At 33.4% G+C, this 22248-nt stretch overlaps 1 protein-coding gene across 1 annotated transcript; it reads left to right on the plus strand.

Annotated features, from left to right (window-relative positions):
• Positions 1 to 1129: 1129 nt before the first annotated feature.
• On the plus strand, positions 1130 to 20572 carry LOC128189075 (uncharacterized). Its single transcript, XM_052860518.1, has 8 exons — positions 1130 to 1264; positions 12307 to 12407; positions 12807 to 12952; positions 13152 to 13300; positions 14689 to 15156; positions 16623 to 16724; positions 17144 to 17282; positions 18108 to 20572. The coding sequence occupies exons 1-8, from the start codon at positions 1177 to 1179 to the stop codon at positions 18247 to 18249; spliced, it is 1335 nt and encodes a 444-aa protein (XP_052716478.1). The 5' UTR covers positions 1130 to 1176; the 3' UTR covers positions 18250 to 20572.
• Positions 20573 to 22248: the final 1676 nt, after the last annotated feature.

Below are 22248 nucleotides of genomic sequence, written 5' to 3' on the forward strand. Positions count from 1 at the left end.
ATTATACCACCTCTGACTGGCATGAACATTAGTATTATGGTATCTATACATGATCACACAAGCGCCGCAAGTCCAATCGCATTGGCGCACGTTCAATCGTCCGATCACCTGATCACTCGCGCGATCCTATTGCATTATCTTACAACACTCGCTTTCATTGTACAACAGTCACATATAGACGCAAGATATTTCGTAAGATTAAATGCATTTGCATCGCACAACGGTCGCTTTAGATCATGCCAATTTCGTATAAATGCTTTTTCCATATACGATTTTCTTGGCAACATTTACTGTTTTCAATCCAAATCTAAATTTTTCGGTTGCACGAATATCTTGTTGCTTCTCCTTGTGTCCCAATCATGAAGGGTTTAAAGCTACAAGACCACACTAGAAAAAATGGAAGACTTTATTCATAAAAGTTCCTTTCTCTGATAATATTGATACTGTTGCAATTGAGATTACCTGAAATCCAGACTTCTTGACCTTGATCATCAAATGACATGTCATATAGCAAATTGATATGTCATTAGTAAGTAACTCATGCTTTGTGCAAGCGCAATTTTATATCTTTACCAGACTGCATTCTATGAATTAATTATATTTATGGTGGAAGCTTAGATTATGCATATATAAATTTAAATGTTGAATATGTCAATTTTCACACCTGTAGAAGCTCTAAGAGGATTAAAATACCATCCTCAGAGAGATCAATCTGTTATATTTGTTTTAACACATTTTTAACCTGTGTATTGTATTACCACCTTGACACATCACTTGATTAATTTTATGTGAAGGAGGAATGAGTGCACACAGAAGAGAATATGACAAGTAAAATAAATGAAATTTGACACAGGTGTAAAAAAAAAAGAAATAAGGTATCATTTTTAATCATCTACAGATTGACACACATCATTTAAGCATCTGACAATAGAACCTATTCTATATCCCAATGGATCATGAACATTTCTGCAGAACCAAATGTTCAAGGCTGTATATTTAATGATGGCGTTTTACTATGCTTGACCTAGACTGTTCACTGTTTTAAATTTTCGATGGATTTTTCAGTTATTGAACCCACAAGTGTCAGTGCAGGAATAGAACCAGCATCAGTCTCATTGTTCCGCAGTCCGGAAGGAACCGGAACCAACCACACACAACTTTATATCCCAAAACAATATGGCTACTCATCTGGATTCAAAGGTTAAATGTGATATCATGATCAGCTACAATAAAATGGACCTGGAGTTTACATGCAAATTGGCAGGTTGGTTGAATTCTTTGTTGCCTAGATTACATTTACGAAGATAAAATTATATAGACCTATATAATCTCAGACTGGTTAATAACAGTAAATGAATCCACACTATTGTTCTGTGGTTTTGGTATCAGAAACCCATATTTGTTACAAATATTACACAATAGATACAGTACCCGCATCGTTATTCTTTACAATCCTATCCTACCGTATCATGCGTGTATACTGTAACAGTATACACGCACGATACAGTATTACTGTTCTATTGTGTGTTAATCCTATCCTATCCTATCGTGCGTTAATCCTATCAGGATATATCAGGGAGACTTTGTTATACAGAGGGAGAGAGGTAGTAAGAGAACTTTATCAGAACAGGTACCTGTATGCCTGAGGACAATACCTGAGGACAGGTACCTGTATGCCTGAGGACAATACCTGAGGACAGGTACCTGTATACCTGAGGACAGGTACCTGTAAGTACCTGCTAAAGTTACGGTACTCAAATGAATAGTTCAAAAGGTCAGTCAAAAAATATTTATACTGATGACAGATGATTTATAACCATCATATACTACTCCAGCATGTCCAAAGGAGAAACCCATGAAACTAAACATGGCTGAGTGAAATATTTTGAAATCATATTATTTTAGACAACTTTTAAAAGAAAATAAATGATGTTAATTATTGTAAATTCAAAACTGCACTAAAACATTTCAATGAATTGCAAAAAAGAGAAAGAAAAAAAACTAACAGTGACTGAAAGTGCAAATTCAAATTAGGGATCGATTTATAAATAACACATTGTACATGTACATCCATCAATGCTATGCGTTCTTTATTTATAAGCAATATTGCTAAAATTAATCTAACATATTGAAATACACCACAATATAGACTTTTTTGATATGCAGTCTACTGATGTAGACTGCATATGCAGTTTTTTTCCACTCCCTGCATTGCTCATTTTAACCACCTTAGATTAGCATTTTACTTAATTTGTTTTCATATCTAACTCTATGTGTCTCTCAATTAAGGTAACTATATAAAAAGAGTAAATGTATATGGAAGTAGAGAGGAGAGAGAAAGAGAAAGAGAAGTGGGTTTCTGATTATAGCACTTTAATGATGTTGAGTAAAAACATTGATTTTTAAATTGCACATTCATTTCCTTACTTACGTCAGATTAAAGCCCAACACAAGCCATACAAACTTACACACCATGGAAACCCCTCTGATGAAATCTACACACCCAGTCACATTAATATGTAGATGTGATTAACATTTTCTCATTGCTGGTTGAAAGTAGTTTGTAGTTGGACCCCCACTACACAGGTTGGGAACAATTCCCCTATAGCGAGACAGCCTCGCTAAAGTGAGACCATCCCTCTTTACAGTAATAAAAACATTCCCTTACACAGCTATAGGACTACTCCATACAGGATTGAAAGAATTGGATTCTAACTCTAGTTTGACCTTTAATATGTATAACAATTAGAACGAAAGATCAGTGTTTAAGCTACTCCTTTAAATCTTGGGGACAGTGTTATTGACTTCTAAACATCTACTAAATATATTTCTTAAAGGGGCATGGTCATGATTTTGGTCAAAAATTATTTTTCTAATTTTAATATTTACAATGCTTCAGTAAGGCATTTTTAATAGGCAACCGAAATTTGAGTGTCATTTGTTGAGCTATAAGCGAGTTGCAGACCTTGAAATTCTTTGTTTTGTGAACAAAGCATTTGTTTACGTATACATTTTGAACGATGAAATGAAAATTCAAGGTTTAGACCTAAAATGAATCGGTAAAATGTTAGGAACTGTTTATTTGTGATTAAAATGAATGAAAAGATAGAAAAATAAGCTTGAAAAAGATTTTTTTACTGAATATTGAACCTATGTAAACAAAAACAGGACACGAGCCTTGTTTACATGACAAAGAATTGTGAGCCCTATATCTTGTTTATAACTCTATGGATGACTCTCAAATTTTATTTGATCATTAGAAATGCAATTCTAAACCATTGTAAATAATAAAAACAGAAAAATAGAATTTGACCAAAATTGTGACCATAGCCCTTTAATTATCGGTAAGTATAAATAAGTTTGTAAAAATGTACTGTAGAAAGCACGGATATAAATATGTGAAAAGTTTTATTATTCAAAATACCGGTATTTATCATTCACATGATTTGCTATAATTAATCAACAATGGTATAAGCCAGGGACAGTCCCTGGTATAAACATTTTGATATTTTAGTATAAGCTAGCTGATCAACTATAGGCAACTATAGGATAATTTGAATTCTGCTCACATCCTTTCCAACATCCTTTTATGTGCGTATATTCACGTCTCTCTATATATCCTCTTCATTGTTTACTTTGACTTGTACATTACACCATTTCTGTGAATTTTTGACCATTTATATAACTTCATAATCCTCCTTGGAAGGAAATAAAGAATGAATGATTGAAGAAGTGGTTTAGCCCCACAACAAGAATGATTCCTTCAAATTGGCTATGAATTTCAGATAAAATTGATAAAGTAAAAGACATACAGTTATCATAAATATTAAATGATACTTTAAAAAAAATATTTTTAGCATTTAAATCGCTGTATTCGTGAAGTAAATTCAGTTTTACTTCATGTGAGTTCTATTTTTGGCTTAATTATTATTCTTATATTGAATTTTAAAATGAATTTTTTATATGTACTTTCTCATATTTCTTCGTTTTTTTTATTTTTCGTTAATTTATGTTATTAATGTTCCCTACTATACTACTATATTAAAATAATAGACTCTAATTTTTGGGCTTTAATACCGAAAAATTGGAAGAGTGCTGTCTTTTGTTTTATCATGTTTATAGACATGATATACTCAAAACATCATTGGTACTTGAAGATTACCAATTTGTTTTTATTTTTTCTCAATCAAACTTGGCTAATTAATAATCGACAAAAATTTCCTTTAAAAAAACCGGAAATCATCTGAATTTTTTGGATTTTACAATCTTGCGCATGCGCATCATATTCACGCTAAATTGTGGGAGGTTCTTTATTAGTTTATGTTTCCATAATATCACATTTGCATGGATAAACTCAGAAATGATAATACAATGCATGTAAATTTTCATTGGAAATTTGCAATATATTCTGTTCATCAAAGAACATATGTGAGATAACTCTAACTCAGTGCATTTAATATGAGAGTTCGAAAGTCAACATGGTTTGAAATTAGAAGCGAGTAAAAAACGTTGGTGAAAAAGTACTGGATTCTTCAATAATAGAATTCAATTTTTAGAAGGTATTTACAGCCTCAAAATGGTTTGTTATGAATAATTTGACTGTTGTTTTCAATGCAGTTTCATTAATTTTCTCAATCGTTTCGGAGCGATTTTCAGCAAATTTTTGCTACATTACGGGTATATGGGAGGCATTTAAACAGTGGTGAAGGCCTGTCCCAAGACACAGTTTTATTATTTTTACTAAGTAGAGTGTAGTGAAATTAATAGCATTATTGTAGGTTTAAAGCTTGGTTATGTAAATGTCAACAATACGGTGTGTTAATGTATCTCAACTTTAAGGCAAAATGGGAACACACCTTCACAAAGATGAGCTTTTTTCAGACATATAAAATTAAGTTAAAATCTCAATGTTTTAAAACAAATGACTAGATGTGCATATTTGCAGGAGTTTTAGTTTTTATCTGACGATTTTTTGCATGTTATGCTCTTTATCAAATTAATTTGTGTATTCAATGCATGATCTTGCCATTCATTATCTGTAGCATTGTCAGGTAATGGGGAACATCACAGGGTTGCTCAATTTTTCTTTCATGTCCACATTAGATTTTCTGTACCGGCCATACATTGTAAATTAATATAAACACCTGCACTTGTTAGTTTTATAAACACTTCTAAGTTTTGTTTTTTCAAAAATGATGACAAGCATGTAAAACTCTATCATTTATGGTTTATTGGTTTTTCCTAATTAAAAGAAGAGGAAATATTTCATGATTCTTTATGCTGGGAAAAATGTATCATATGTGGAAGCTGAAAAGTTGAAGAGATGTGATTTTAATTAGCACCTTACTGATTATAAATCAAACCTGAAATACACAGTGAGCTGTGAATAATACCAGTAAACTGTTGTTTCAACATATTTTGCAGCTCACAAAGTATTACGTCAGTTAATGTAAGCTGAGGCTGTGGGAACCAGTGATATCTGGACACCAGCTCTCCCTGGTCTGTTTCTTTCTCCTAGGATATCACCCCCTGGACTGATCATCATATAGTCAGTCACCTATCATTGAGAAAAATTTGTTAGCTGTTTTAAATGACGTAGTAGCAAAGCTTAGTTCGTTCATTATAAGTCCCTTCGTACTGTGTCAGGTGCAAATTAGCCCCAAAATCATCTGAAACAATGACCTTAATAAGTTCACCATTGAATTTGTTTTTCCAGTTTTTAGGTCACCTGAGTGACTCAAGTGAACTAAAAACTGGAAAAACAAATTCAACAGCTCAGGTGACCTATTGCAATTGGTCTTCATCTGTCTCTGTGCCTTGTGCATCGTCCATCCTGCATTGCGTGTTGTGCTTTAACAATTTTACATTTTAAACTTCTTCTTGAAAACTACAAGGCCAATTGTAACCATTTTTTGGTGTGAAGCATCTCTGTGGTAAGAGGAATCTAAATTGTGAATTTATGGCTTTTCCAACCCCAGGGCCCCATAGGCGGGGGCAAATATATATAAAAAAATCTACATGTCTGGGGAAAATGCATGATTATGATGTCCATGAAGCTCCCATACATATTTGTAAAAAAATAAATGCATTCTTGATATGGTGTTAACCAGGCTTGGGGCGAATTACATTGTAAAGTAATGCATTACATTACCATTACTTCATGAATTTGGGCATTAAATTACCATTACCATTACTTGATTTTATTGAAGTAATGCATTACATTACCATTACTTGAGTAAAGTAATGCATTACCATTACTTTGTTTTAAAAAAGTTAAGCTAAATAAGAGTTTTTGTAAATGTTTCATATAATAAAACACTCTTTAACATATCTACAGGTTCATGTTCAGTATCAGGTTCGAATTCAATGACTATACAAGATCTTCTAAGTCTTCTACCTTAATTGTGAAATTCATTGCCCCTGGATGAGGGTTTCAGACCTTAGGGCAGGGCCTATATGGCTATATGTTAAATTAACTATTAAATCTTCAAAAATATTCTTCTTTACCCCCATATATATTTGAGAATTACTAAATGCATTGTAAGTCATGATGTCCATCAGAAGCTCTCTACCAAAATTGTAAAATTCATGGCTCCTGGGTCAAGGGGTTCAGACCCTAGGGCAGGGCCAATATGGCCATATTGTAAAATGACTATTAAATCTTCAAAAATATTCTTCTCTACTCCCATATATATTTGAGAAAAACTAAATGCATTGTTATGATGTCCATGAAGCCGTCTACCAAAATTGTAAAATTCATGGCCCCTTGATCAGGGGTTCAGACCATATGGCCATATTGTAAAATGACTATTTAAAACCTTCAAAAATATTCTTCTTTATTGATATTGGCGTAAAATCGTGAGTAGCTCATCTCGCGAATTTGAAAATCTTGTTTTTATTTTTTAGACAAGTGTAAACTTATGATATTATGATTTTAATTTGGCGTTCTCGATTTCATATTTTTGCCACTAGATTTTACATGGTTGAATCGCAGAATTAAGTTCTCGCAAAAAATAAGGAACCTACAGTATTGAACATGTATTTTTTCTAAGGAGGATAGGTGTGCGTCATCCATTAACAATTTTTAACTTCATCTTAAAAAGTACATGGTCAATTGTCACTTGGCAATATTACCAAGTGCAGCAAGAGGCGGGCAAAGCCTGCTTTGCGAAGCAAGGATTAATGGTAACATGTATAATTATAAGAAAATCAGTGAAAAATGAGAGTTGAATCAGGGGTACTAAAGGCTGAAAAGATTTTCTACCAGCTCATGAACGCCGCCATATTGGCCACCATTTTGTTCGAAAAAGTTTACTCATTCATTAAATGAGTAGCACTTTTCTTATAATGTTTATTGTTTATTAACTCTATGTCTTATCTAATTATAAGATGGAAAATAAAAACATTAACATCAAAGAACCGATCTTTAGATACTGAATAAAGTATATATTATATAGAAAATTTATCAACTTATAAAATGGATAAGCATTGAAAAAGGAAATAAAAAAATCTCGGAATCACATACTTTTCTATGGCTATTTCCGAAGACACAATTTTTACGTTTTTTACTTATAGCCTAATTTGAGTAGACATGTGGATCCCAGGGGATTATACTGTATGCATTTCAAATATTAAATTTTGTTCTACAAAAATCAAACCGCGCTTGGTCCAATGGTCACACGGTATACAAATTAAATTAAAAAAAATTTTTAATGTTCTATTTTAAGTAACGTACTTGAATAATCCTGTGCATTGTATACCTGTAGAAATAAGCTGTATGCATTTTGTGTGCATTATAAATGAAACTGTGAATATTATAAAAGGTTGACCATTTAAGGCCTGCAGGTCTCTTATTCTTAAAAGTTTATAATTTTTTTCCCCTGGAGCTAAGGTATATTCACATTATATATTCAAATCCATAAGCTTAAAATACAAACATGAGACTCTCTGACATGTCAGTCTAATGGCTAAGGTACTCAGGTGACCATCAAGGCCTGTAGGTTCTTGTGTTTTGAAATTTAGAAAGAAAAAGAAAAAAAAAAACTAGATATACATGCATATATGTAATTAAGGTTTAAATACTGTGAGTTCTATAGTCATGTTTAGTTCCTTGCAATATTATATTTAAAGCTGCTTGGTCCGATTTTATTTCAAATTTTATGCACGCTTTTAAACGATGGTTATGCTTGGTTTACGTATAATAATAGACATTGCAGTACTTTTCCAGTCAATCAAGCCAAATTTCAATGAAGAAAAATACGTACAAACTTTGCTAACAAAACAAACGAGATAAAAGGGTACGGCGTTATTTCGCCTCATGTTAAATTTCACCCCTGACGACGAGCCGGGTATGGTTGTATTACGACTTTGACATCGCTTGAAATAAAGGTCGAAATGATCAGACAAATTACAAATATGTGTACGTTTTGTTCGCCAATATCTCTGAAGTTTGCTTTATTTACAATCAATGCATAGCATGCAGGTTGGATAACCCCAATCATTCGGGGGACGAAACCAAACGGTTTCCTTTTCTAAACATTCCTGTGATGCATTTTGATTTGTTTTTTCGTTTGCCCAAAGAGAAATAATTTTTAATTACTTTGAATATTTCTAACTTTGAAAGGAGACTGATTCTGCTGGTGTAAATAGGAGAAAGTCCATAACTTTCTAAGATAAATGGTTTGTATGGAAAAAAATATGATAGTGTATTAACAAAAAAATCGGACCAAGCAGCTTTAACTTCAAGATCATTTAAAAAATGAATATTAGAGTAGGTACGGAGGAATGAGCATAAAAATACATTAAAAACATATGGCTGGACCGGGAATCGAACCCGGGACCCCTGCAACTCTAGTCAGGAGCTCTACCACTGAGCTACCCAGGCCGATATATGGACACGGAACGATTTGTTAACAATAATCATTCATCACATGATGTTTTTTATTGTTTCTTTGATATTTTCTATAAAGTATGCGATATAAAAATCATAACATAGCAATTTTTATAACGCATCCTATATTATATATCATAAGGGGTACATTACCGGTATATGAGGTGACTATTTAAACCCATGGGCCTTATTGATTTTTGATGGGTTATTTTTTAGGTCACCTCAGTTAACTCAGGTAACCGATTGCTATCCGTTTTTGTCCATCGTGCGTTAACAATTTTTCCTTTTTTACTTCTTCTTAAAAACTACATGGCTAATTGTTACCATTTTTTTGGTGTTAGGCATCTCTATGGTTAGAGGAATCTAAATTGTGAAATTCGTGGCTCTATCACCCCCGGAGCACCACAAGTAGGGCCAAATATGCAAAAAAAGCCAAATTTTCAAAAATCCTCTTCTCTAATCCTGCACATGTCTGGGGAAAAAACTGGTTGCATGGTTATGATGTCCATGAAGCCCTCTACCAAAATTGTGAAATTCATGACCCCTGTGTCAGGGGTTTCGGCTCTAGCTACGGTGGGGTCAATATAGCCATATAGTAAAAATGTATAAAATCTTTAAAAAATCTTCTACTTTACTCCCAAATATGTGGGCAAAACCTGAATACATGGTTATGATGTCCACTATAATTACTCCTTTACCTAAATTGTGAAAGTCATGGCCCCTGGGTTAGGGGTTCGGGACATGGGGGGCAATATAGTGTTAATACATATAATGTTTTAAAACCTTTTTCTCTTTTCTCACACATCTGTATGAAAACTGACTTTATTGTTATGTTTACCAGGAAGTCATCTACTAAAATTTTAAATTTCATATCCCCTGGAGTATGGGTTTTGACTCTAGGACAGGGCAAAGTGGATGTATAGGTGTTAATGCATATAATGTTTAAAAATTATCTTCTTTACACCCACGCACCTGAAAGGAAAACTGAATTCATAATAATTATAGGTTTCATAGTTCTTCTTGAAAGATTTCAGGCAGGGAGGTGGTCGTCATTACTGTAAATATTATAATTTTTCTACTCCAGAATAAAACTCAATTAATTGAATATATGAGACTCCTCGACAAGTTTGTGTATGGGTTATATGCTACTCAGGTTACCATTAAGGCCTATTGGCCTCTTGTTTAAATTTAGCAACAAAATTTCATTCTTTTCATTTAATATGCATAGTTTCATTCATTTGGTATAAAAACCCAGCTGGAATCAGATATGACACGTGTAAAAGTCATATTCAATAAAACATTGTGAGGCCTAATCAGTATTCCAATAAGAGTAACTTTGCTAATTGTTGATTGCGTAAAAGCCACATGGTTTAACAGTTTGGTTCAACAACAACAACAAGATGTGTTTAAAAAAGACTAATATGGCATTTGTATAACGTCAGTTCAGTGACTAGGTGTGAAATGGTCAACAGGTGAGTAAGTATCAATTTTTATACATGTATCTGTTGTGTTTTATCATTGTGGCCAATCAAACTGATGAATTCTATGTACAGGTGTGACATGGTCAACAGGTGAGTCAGTATCAATACATGCTGTATTTGGTGATGGTGGCCAATCAAACTGATGAATTCTATGTACAGGTGTTATAATGATGGTCATACAATAGAATTGTGGACCTATCCTGACTTTGGAATGTAACAAACAATAAAAAGAGCATGACAAATTCACAGATAGTTGGTCCATTAATTAATGATTGTTTTATTTTGTAAAACAAGTTATTGCATGTAATTTCAAGGGGCACCAAGGGGGCTGGGTGGTCAAATTAACCAGCAGCTCTTCCTTATATTTTTACATATGTATTGATTTGTTTAACTATAAATACCCTTTAATAAAGGAAATATCCATTTTTAGCTGTGAAATTTGAATATTTTACTATAGTTTTATACAGAGCTCTTCTTCTGAAGGAGATTAATAAAGTCTAAAAAATCATGGCCACTACCGTTCAGCCCTCTTAAATGTTCTTCAAATTTTTAATGCTTACAATGCTAAAGTAAGGTATTTCCAATACAAAAAAATGGCACAAAGGACTATATATGGTTTGAGCCTTAAATGGCCCCCTTAAATGAACATTGTCATTTTACTGTAATTCTTTGTTTTATTGGATTTGAACAAATATACATTTGAAGTTTTTTAGTAACTTTCATTTTGATTTCAGTGCCCACAATTTAAAAATATGACATCATAAAGTTTACCTTTTCCAGCCATTTTCACATTTTAAGCATAAAACAGCTTGTTTTGAAGCAGTTTTTCTTTAAGGAAACATTGAGCGACTGCTTGAACAAACAAAATATTTTCACCAAAGATGTATCTTACCAGTACTTTTAAGTGACAAAAAGTTTGTTCTTGTTCAAAGAGTCACTCTATATATCCAATCGAAAACAGATCAGAAAAATGTCAATTTTTGACTGTTTTTTATTAAATTATAAAAAAAGCGTTACTTCTGATGTCATATAGTGCCAGTGAGTGCATATTAAATCAAATAGATAATTATGTGAAAAACGTATTTTATGTCAACTCTTTTATAAAATAACACAACAAATTAATGTACCTAAATCACTTTAAAAATAGTGAATTATGGGGGGGGGGGGGGGGGGCAAATTTGACTAATATCATATATAGTTCTTTTAAAGGTAAGGTATTTCCAATGCAAAAACATATGGCACAAATTTTTGGGTTTTTTTTACATAACAAAGAAAAGTGAGCTTATATTACTTGACATCTTTACATGTAGTAAAATTCTGGCTTCCTGTCTATTGAAAATATCTTATTGAGTATTTATGCAAACTGTAGTTTAGACCATCTTCAAACTCTTTAAATGAATTACCGGTATTTAGGAAATTACAATTGTTATCAAAACCTTTTGAAAATACCAGTAATTTGAATTTTGTTAAATTGTTGACAAATTGGTACTCCCATTATCAACCAAATCAAGTTGATGACACTCTTCTATGGGATGGCCATGGATGGCCAGGTAAGTTAATTAAGGGTCCTCGACACCTCGTGACTTTCACATTTTAGGACAATATGACATCAGAAAATGGTGATTTCAACTCATTTCATGACTCACTGGTCATGGCACCGATATTTGTTGTCTATCTCTGTAGCGCAATGGGTATTAGATTTAATCTATGAATGTGCAGGTCCGGAGTTTGAAAACAGCAGGAACTTTTGTTTTTATAAAACGCAATACATTTTTAAAAGTTGATTTTCCCCAAAAATTATTCAATTTTTTCTGTCATTTTCAAGTTGAATATTCTTGAATTCCATATCTTGAAGGAATATCATGAAATTGACTTGTATTTTTCAGAGTGTGTGGAGGACCCTTAATAACTGTTATTTTTGATATGATTTTCCAGAGAAGTTCCAGGAGCAGGGCTGGATTGTCTGGTTTGCTGATCCCAAGATGGAACATCGTCTGATGCTCAACCAGAAAGGGGAGGCCATCCTGTCGTGCAAAGTAAGCAGAATTACCCAATATTTTAGAGATTTGTGTTTTCCTGTTTTGAGACCTTTAATAATAAATCTAATAATATACCTCAATACAATTTTATATTTATAATTACAGAATTTTACTCAATGATAGAAATCACAATAAGTATCACTGAAAATTTTATTTAAAAAAAAATGATAACTGTACATCGTTAATTAAAAAAAAAGAAACGGACAATTCCATTGATGGCAACCAGATTTTTCCTGTTTTACAGACATGTGCCATGAATTAAAGTCATGCCGACATATTGTAGATTGTTCAGTTAGTGTAGTAATCAGTGCAGTAGTACATGGCCCTTTTGATCAGGTATTAATTAATGGCTCTAATTCTTTAATTAATGGCTCTAATTTTGTTTCCTATCATCAGGTGTTTGTGACCGTAATCACAGACGTGTCGGCAAAAGATGTTCAGTGCCAGGACGAATTGGCGCTAGCGTACATTTCCAACTCTTCCATATTTCCCGTCAGTCTGAAGAAATACAGAGATATAAGTCCGTCGCTGGACGGTGGAATGTATGTCATTTCTTACAGTCAGATAGTAGGGAGACAGAGGCAATATGCACTCAGTTTATGTTCATTAATTATCTTGTGATTCCCCTAATGAACACCAACCAATTAAGTTGAAAGTTTTTTTTACAACATGACTGCATAGAACGTGATCAGTGTCATGTAAATGAAGTAATCTGAAATTGATTTTTATTTGCAATTTCAGGAAGCTGATGCTTGCGAAGATAAACTGGACATTTTTTTTCAAAGAGGAACTGTTTGTAGAGAATATGCCTGCCTTACTAGCTGCCATGGGAAAAGAAATAATGGAGAAAACAGAGGATAATACAAATACATCCGGGCCCCCAAATGACAGTAAGAATAAGTGTTTTATTATCCTATATGGAATGACAGTAAAATTTGATCTCTTGTAAACTTATCTAATATGGAATGACAATATTTCTGAGTCCCCAAATGACAATAAGAATTAGTCTTTTATTATCCTATCCAATATGAAATTACTTTAAAATTCTATCTTGTGTAAACTTATCTAAAAATGAATGCCAGTAAAAATTAGTATTTTATTATCCCATCCACTATGGAATGGCAGTAAAATTTGATCTCGTATAAACATATCTAATATGATGGAATGGCAGTAAAATTTGATCTCGTATAAACATATCTAATATGATGGAATGACAGTAAAATTTGATCTCGTATAAACATATCTAATATGATGGAATGACAGTAAAATTTGATCTCGTATAAACATATCTAATATGATGGAATGACAGTAAAATTTGATCTCGTATAAACATATCCAGTATGGAATGACAGTAAAATTTGATCTCGTATAAACATATCCAGTATGGAATGACAGTAAAATTTGATCTCGTATAAACATATCCAGTATGGAATGACAATATTTCCAGTCCTGGAGAACGTATAGGGTGTAAACCTAGACTTGGATTTTGACCTTGATTTTTGCATTAAAATTGATTCTGAATCAATAATAACTCTTATTCCCCAAATCTCTGAAATTTTTTGAAATTAAGTCTTGGCTTTTTCAATTAACTATGTATACTATGCAGAATGCTAGTATTATATTAAGGTGGTATAGGACATCTGTCAATATAAGTGTGGATTAAAGTACATTATGATTGAGGTACTTTCACCGGTTTAGAATTTTCAAATTTTACAATATTTAACCAAAAAATAGCTTTTAAAAATATTTGGATTGGTAAAAATTGTAAAAGCCCCAGCAGGATTCGAACTTACAGGTTCATTATAGTCAACCCTCTAATAACCCACTGCGCTATGCTGTTACGTGGCAAAATTGGGAAAGAAACAACTTATATAATTGTACTTCATGTTACTGTTTATTTAGATAAACAATATGTCACAAGATGGAAGTGTCCCATGCCACCTTAATCTCATATTTACTTTTCAAAATCTTTTTCTCTTCAATTTTTTTTTTTCACATATCCTCAGTCATGTCATTTTTTTTTAATTTCCCGGCATCTTCATTATATCATAATTTGTGTGGGGAAAAGAAATAATTTCCCCTGATTAATTAGATACAGCTGTGTATAGTGATTGATGTCATGAAAGCTTTAATTGTTTATATAATACACTGTTGTGTTAATGGAGAACCTGTGACCAATTGGTTAATGTTGGTAAACTTTCTTAGAAATGTTGTGTTTTGTTCACGGTAGACTTTAAAAAGAGGTTTCTTTTTTTTAAAGTGAATTTACTAATTATAGGTAATACAATCCTTTTTCATGGGATGAATATAAATGTCAATGACAACTGGAATGCAGACTCGGAAGATGAGAGTGAGGAGGAGACGTCTAGGCCCCAGTCAGGTCGGGCTCAGAAGTCCGAGGGCACCTCCCTCAGCTATGACTTCTGGGACAGGGTCTTCGCAGAGAAGAGCGAAGTGACCTGGGTGGACTTTAAGAAGAAGTTTGAGGTGGAGTACAAAGATAAGATAATTAAGACGTACACAGAAGAGGAGTTCAAGCTGTTTGTGAACCTGATCTACAAGGACATTTTTATGCTGAACAAGTCGATGAAGAGGACCTCATATGACCAGTTTTGTGAAGGGAACCCTAACGCTGACCCTCATCGCTTCTACCACCGCTTGGCCCAGTACGCCAAGGGATACCATGCCATGAGGGAGGTGTTCAATATGGATAGCACCCTTAGACTCATCACTATTCAGAAACTAGGTCAGTGACCGTTTCCCATGCTCGGGGGCCGTGATACTTAGATGAGCTCAATTTTGATCTCAGTCTCACTTTTCCACTATATATTCCTTATACGAGATCAGTGCTGAGTTTGTCTAGGTTTTACGGGGCTGGGATCATGAAATATCTTGGACTTAATTAAGTCAAAATTTCAGTCATTCACTAAACATTAATTATAGATTGACAAGAGAAATAAATAGATAACAACGAGATGCAGAAACAATGTTTGATATGAATGAAGAACTAAATTAAAATTTCAATCACTCACAAAAAAATTATGAATCATTATCAGATTGATAAGAGAAATGTGTCAATAAAAGTGTGATAGGGGAGCAATCCTTTAATTTTTTTTTATATGACGTACATGATAAAACTTTACTGCTGAGTACAAATTCTGCATTAAGTCTTGGACAGCTCCATGATCCCCAGGCCAGCTGTCTTATACTGACTTGATATCTGGCCCCGGGGCCATAAAACTTAGATGAGCTCACTTTTGATCTCGATCTCACTTTTCCATTATATGTTCCTTTTGTAAAAGTGAGACTTAGATCAAAAGTAAGCTTGTCCAAGTTTTATGGCCCCGGGGCCAGATCTGGAACATCTCTCTGGAATCCGTAACATGTTGACTCTGGTACAGCTGCTGTGTAAAACGCTCCTCCGAACGTTTGACTTTAAATGATCTGGGTCATCCAGTCAGATATTTAAATTAATACGTCAATGACGAGCTTGGTTGTTGTCATACATTTACACCTCAATGACGAGCTTGGTTGTTGTCATACATTAACACGTCAGTGACAAGCTTGGTTGTTGTCATACATTAACACGTCAGTGACAAGCTTGGTTGTTGTCATACATTAACACGTCAGTGACAAGCTTGGTTGTTGTCATACATTAACACGTCAGTGACAAGCTTGGTTGTTGTCATACATTAACACAGCAGTGACGAGCTTGGTTGTTGTCATACATTAACACAGCAGTGAACAGCTTGGTTGTTGTCATACATTAACACAGCAGTGACGAGCTTGGTTGTTGTCATACATTAACATGTCACCGACGAGCTAGGTTGTTGTCATACATGGCCTTGCATAGGAGCAGTGATTATGTTAACATGTACTTGTGATTTAGATTGGAAAAGTGGAAATTTATACCTTGAGTATAAAAATAAGACTTTAAATGAAAGAATTGGTAACTTTAATACCAAAGTTAGGACCTATACAAGCATTTATTTAGCTAAAGTTAAATAAATTAGTTCTGATTGTAACATCTTATTCAGTTGGCTAAACAAATTCTCTATGGTATAACTTACCTACATCACAATATGACACATGTGCAAAACATTTTGATTTTATTGACATTACATTTATTAAGTAATATACAAATTACAAGCCTTAGGGTAACGTCAGTTTTTTTAAAAAGCACCTTATTTTTTTAACTGAACTTTGTTGCAGGAGAGTTTTGTTTCCCAGCAGTTATCAATGGGCTGACAGACATGTTGAAAGATGAGGACCCAAATATCCGAGCCATTGCTACCATAGCTTTGGCCAAGTCAGGTAAAAGTAGCTCAGAAAACTCAAGCATATTTTAAACTTGCATTGCACAGTACCGACCAGACCCAATATAACAGATTAAGCAGACCCCAACCAAAACCGGGGTCTGCTTGGTCTCAGCTCTGGATCTGCAATGGTGGACCCAGAGCTGACACCAAGCAGACCCCAGGCTGACTCAGACAAAACCTGGGTGGACATAGAAAGCAGACCACAATTTCATAAGAATACCCGTAAATTGCTACTGAAAAACACAGTTAACACAGTGTTGCCTCAAAACTACCTGTAATGATTATTATTTTTTTTTGGGGGGGGGGGGTGGGGGGGCTCTAGATCTATATAAAATCCCTGTGCACATCCATTTAATAAATTAACCAATGTGTGTCCATCCCAAATAAAGGTAATAATGCGTGTTACCTTTTCAGGTCGGGCTCAGAAGATGACGGTGGAGAAGATTATTGGGATGCTGGAGGATGATGACCGGTTGGTCCGGGAGAGTGGCTGCCTTGCCCTGGGATACCTCAAGGCAGGTGGGAAGAGCGAGCTAGCTGTGGCTGACCGCTGGTACGTGTTCTTGACGCAAAGTTCCAATAATTTCTGATCATTTTTTGTACCTGGTAATTGAATTATAAGGAATGAATTTGCTTGCTACAGAAGTTATGCATATTCTCAAATACTGGTTAACTTAATTTTTATAAACTGCATAACCCAGTTTACACTTATCTTGTATAAATTCTGTAGCAACTGAATTAATTCCTCTTATAATTAAGAAAAGACTCAACTCCTTTAAAAAGAATCAAACTAGTCATTTTTTGACAAAACATTTTGCCATAGTATGTCACAACAGAATGTTACACTTCGATGTAGAATGTAACCTGTTGTGAAAAATACAACTCTCCTTCAACAAATGCCAATCACTCAAAACCATATGTACTATAGATTCTTTATTAAACAAGAGGAATAAATATCAGCGTAAAATTGCGAGAAGCAACCCTCGGTGATTTTAAAATCTCACTTATTTTTCAGACAGTTTTGAACTATATGAATTATAACAAAAAATGGTGCTCCTGATTTTATATTTTTGCATTTTAATACAAACGAGCAGAATTTCAAAACTAAGTATCATATAAAATAAGGAATTTACAGTAATATGAATACAAAAAAATGGTAAAATGTTTAAGGAGATATGTTCGTTTGCAAAGGCAGATTACTCTGATTAGAAAAAAAATTATCTCTTTAATTTTGTAGAAAAGTGATTTCGTTTAAATTGTCATCAAAATGGCATGATATGCAAAAACTTTTTTTTTAACAATTTATAAAATCGTTCCATAAACAATTGTCTGTATTAGCTAACAACAGCTCTACAAACTGAATTCTTTGTCACTTCAGGAGGAATGATCCCATTAAATCTGTGAGGGAGGCAGCAGAGTTAGCGCTCAAAAGGATGGGAGGGGACCTGGCCAAGAAATGTATCCACATTACTGACGTTCTGTCGGGGGAGATGCAGTTTCTAAAGACCCCTATATCATAGATAGAACAAACTGAGTGATATCACAGTTACAGTAGCATAGCCATAGCAAATAGAGACTGATGTCAAAGGAACCTAGAGAGTACTTGCTGATACCATACTCCCAGCATAACCCTGGGGAGTAAAAACTGTGAAAAGAGGAACCACAACCTAATACTGTGGTTTCATTAACATTGATGGGTGTCAAAGTATGAAGAAGGTTGTGAGATGCCTGGTCAAAGATCCTGTCAATATAAAATTTTATGTTAGAAATTGTACATTTGTGAATTTTTAAGAGGGCTCAATAGTCGTGTGGGCATTTGGAGACTATTTTGATCTCCTTAAGATGGAGAGCACTGAGCCATGTATGAAGATAGTGGGAAATATTCAACTTTAAACGCTTGTTTATTTGGATTTTTTTTTCTTTATTGAATAATAGTTTTTAGCTACAAAGTTCATATATAAAATTTAAAGTAAATCTAAAGGGTAATTTTTAAATCATCAAGCCTTGATATTTTCATGGATCAACTTGACAACAAAATCCATGAAAATTGGTATTCAGTGAACACTGATGAAAACACAATATGACACTGGCTGTGTTGAACTATACTCACTTTCAATCTGATATTTAATTCAACAGGAATCATTCTCCTTAAACTGCTATACACCTTTGCAGCTATGACATTACCTGGAGATTTAAGTATTTTATTTTTCTGAGAAAATGATGTTTCCTGTAAATAATCCCTAATCATAACCGCATCAGCTGTGACATATATCAGTTTTCTAAAAAAAGATATAATAACTGTAGTCATAATTGCATTTTTTTAGGCCAATGGGATGATATACAATATATCTACCCAAGAAGTAGAGCAGTTATACTTCCAATTGTTAACTTGCAATTGCTGGACAGGAACAAATATGAATGAATGATGTTGACTCAAAAAATTGATCTGAAACTTTATAACAAACAAAAAAATATTTGTCATCTCTTAAAATATTTGTTTAAGTCTTCTGTAGAAACAACTGACCAATATCAATCTTGTCACAAAACATTCTTAAAGGAAGAATTGTTTTTTCAAGAATTTCATGCTGGTATATACATGTATTGTGATGCCTGACTGTGATAGAATTCAATGAATAATATTTCACTGTTCCTTTGTCCCATAATCTGACATTATACAATGTACGCATTTTATCAATATTTGAACCTTTAAGACTTTATTCCCTTCATAATACTGTTACCAAGCAATACTGAGCTTTGTTATGTGTATATCATTATGTATACTTGTGATCACCATGTTATATGTCTTTACAAAGTTAGTCCTCTGTCAATTATTGCACCTTAAGGGAGCTGGATGGTCGTGGCCATTTTTTGACTGTATTTATCTCCTGTTGAAGAAGAGCTTTGTATAAAAATGTAGAAAATTATGCAACTCTTAAAGCTGAAATACTAGAATTTTTCTTTACTAAATAAAAGTTTAGGGCTATAGAAATTATCTCTAAAATTTTAATGTATATCTGATTGTTAAATTGTTGACCATCCAGTCCCTATAAATGAGTTTCACACACCTCAGTTCATCAGAGGCATCGTGTCTTGAGATGGACAGCAAAAGTCAGCTCGTGGTTCTAAGGGCCAAAATCAGCCCTAAAATTCAATAATTTTAAAGTAATGTATTGAAATGTATAGAAACATGACCCCGGTGTTTTTGAGAATTGGATTTCTACAGCACATAACCCCAAAAATATGATTCTTTTTTGAGATGGGGCCGATTTTGGCCCTAAGAGATGCTAGCTCTTTATAGACGTGTAATTGGTTCCTTTCAAAATTCCAAAGCTTGATTTAATGAATCCTTTATTGTGATAATTTGCAGATAACTGTTACATATCAAGTAAAGAAATTACATAATATGTGTACATAATTTACAGACTAAATGTATCTTGCTTTTGAATGTCTTGTTTGAAATTTACAGTGTATCTGTAATTAGCAGTTCATCTTGTTAAAGAATATTCTCTAGAAGTTTTCAGTATGTCCTGTAAATAGTATATACTGTATATGAATATCCTTTATATGATTTACAGTATGCCCTGTAAGCAATTTACAGTAAATGTTTACAATATTTGACATGTGATGAATTATTGATCTCTTTATACAAGTACTCATTTCTCCATTGTTGTTATAGTGTTTTTTTATTTATTACTTCAAGAAAAATTATTATAAGTGTACAATGTAATATATCTTTGTTTTTTTGTTTTTGTTATATATCATTCTTTTTATCCATTTGATAAATAAATCTTTCATTTGAAATGGTTATATGCTCATGTAAATACATTAAATAATGTTTTCAAATTATGTGCTTGTTTTAATCATTCAGTTTTTAGCTCACCTGAGCTGAAATCTCAAGTAAGCTTTTCTTATCATTTTTTGTCCGGCATCCGTCCTGTACTATTTAGAACACGACTGGCCAGAAAAGCTGTAACTTGTGTTAAGTATCATCAGGTAGAGTAGATTCAAGTTTGGCAAATTATGATCCCCGGAGGTAGGGTAGGGGCACAATGGGGAGGGGTTAAATCTTTACAAAGGAAAATATTGAGAAAAAATCTTTTTCTAAAAAACCATTTTCTTAGAAAAGGTCCAACATTAGTAAAAGCAACCTATGTAGTGTAGATTGAATTTGTCAGAATCATATTTTTCAGGATTAGGTTGGAGCCACATGGGGGGGGGGTCCAATTTTACAAAGGAAAACATTTTAAATTCACCAAAACTCAAAAGTTATATTACATGGTTTTACTTATATGAAATCATTTTGACATATTGTTCATTCTTTAAAATTGTTTAGACTTTGGCCACTGGACAATTCTTGGTCTTCGGAATCAACTGTGGGTTACCGACGATGAGGAATATAGAAGTTTGCACTAGTTTGTATACGAAACTTCCAAAAGGTGTGGAGGGTCCTTAAACATTTTCTTTTTAAGGAATAAAGAATCATATTAACGAATAAGGAATCATTTGAGTACAATGTGGGTTCATTAAGGTTGGGCATGATCAAATCCAAAGGGCTTTACGATAGATTTGATCACATGCCCTGACCGTACCGAACCCCTCATAATATTCAAAGAATGATTCTCTTTTACTTATTTTTATATAATTTTCAGCAATTGTTATTGAAGTGTGAAATTATTGACATTTTTATATAATTTTCACTTTGTATAATCATGCAAATACCGCTTGCGTTCCACAGTAACGTCATTTGCATCACTGATGAAATGTATTGTACAAATTTGATTCGTAGTGTTTTCACAGACTAGGGCATGGAAAATGTTTGTTCTTTAATTGACAGAAACATCTCATGTTCAGTTGAGGTGAAAATAAGAGTTTTTAAAGACTTGAACAAACTTAATATTGCACCACCCTAGGATGCTTTTACACAAATTCAGTTTTCCTGCTTAAACGATTTTTGATAGGATTTTTTTTATTTTAGATGCCAACAATTTTTCAATGAATCTTAATTATTTCACTTTGAAAGAGTGTGTGGTCCTTCATTTTAATAAAATTGAGTTTCCTTCACCTTAGGATGCTTCAGGCCAAGATTAGTTGAAATTAACCCAGCAGTTCTGAAGAAAAAGAGAAAAACATGAACAGTTTAAAAACGGCGGACAGACGGACGATAGACAAAAATTGATCGGAAAAGATTATTTGGTTTTTCAGGTGAGATAAAAAAGTTGTTCAATGCTGATTACGTTGTTTAGATTATTCTCTCTACCTAACCTGACATTCGCCTTAAAACTATGAAATTACTTATTCCTCACTGTAGAATCTCAGTTATCTAGTTTCTATGCTTAAAACATAAGGATTGTAAGGTTTTAAGTTTGCTTGAAGTTCAATTCTAATACTGACAACTTTACTTGTATAAACAATATATTTTAGGAGTAAGGAATCATTCTTGAGTATAATTGAAATTTGAACAATAACAAGAATATTTCATGCTCAGGTGTTTTGTTAGATGACGGGCCCTTTGTAGCTCT

The sequence above is a fragment of the Crassostrea angulata genome, chromosome 6 (assembly GCF_025612915.1).
Source record: "Crassostrea angulata isolate pt1a10 chromosome 6, ASM2561291v2, whole genome shotgun sequence".
Taxonomy (NCBI): Eukaryota; Metazoa; Mollusca; class Bivalvia; order Ostreida; family Ostreidae; genus Magallana; species Magallana angulata.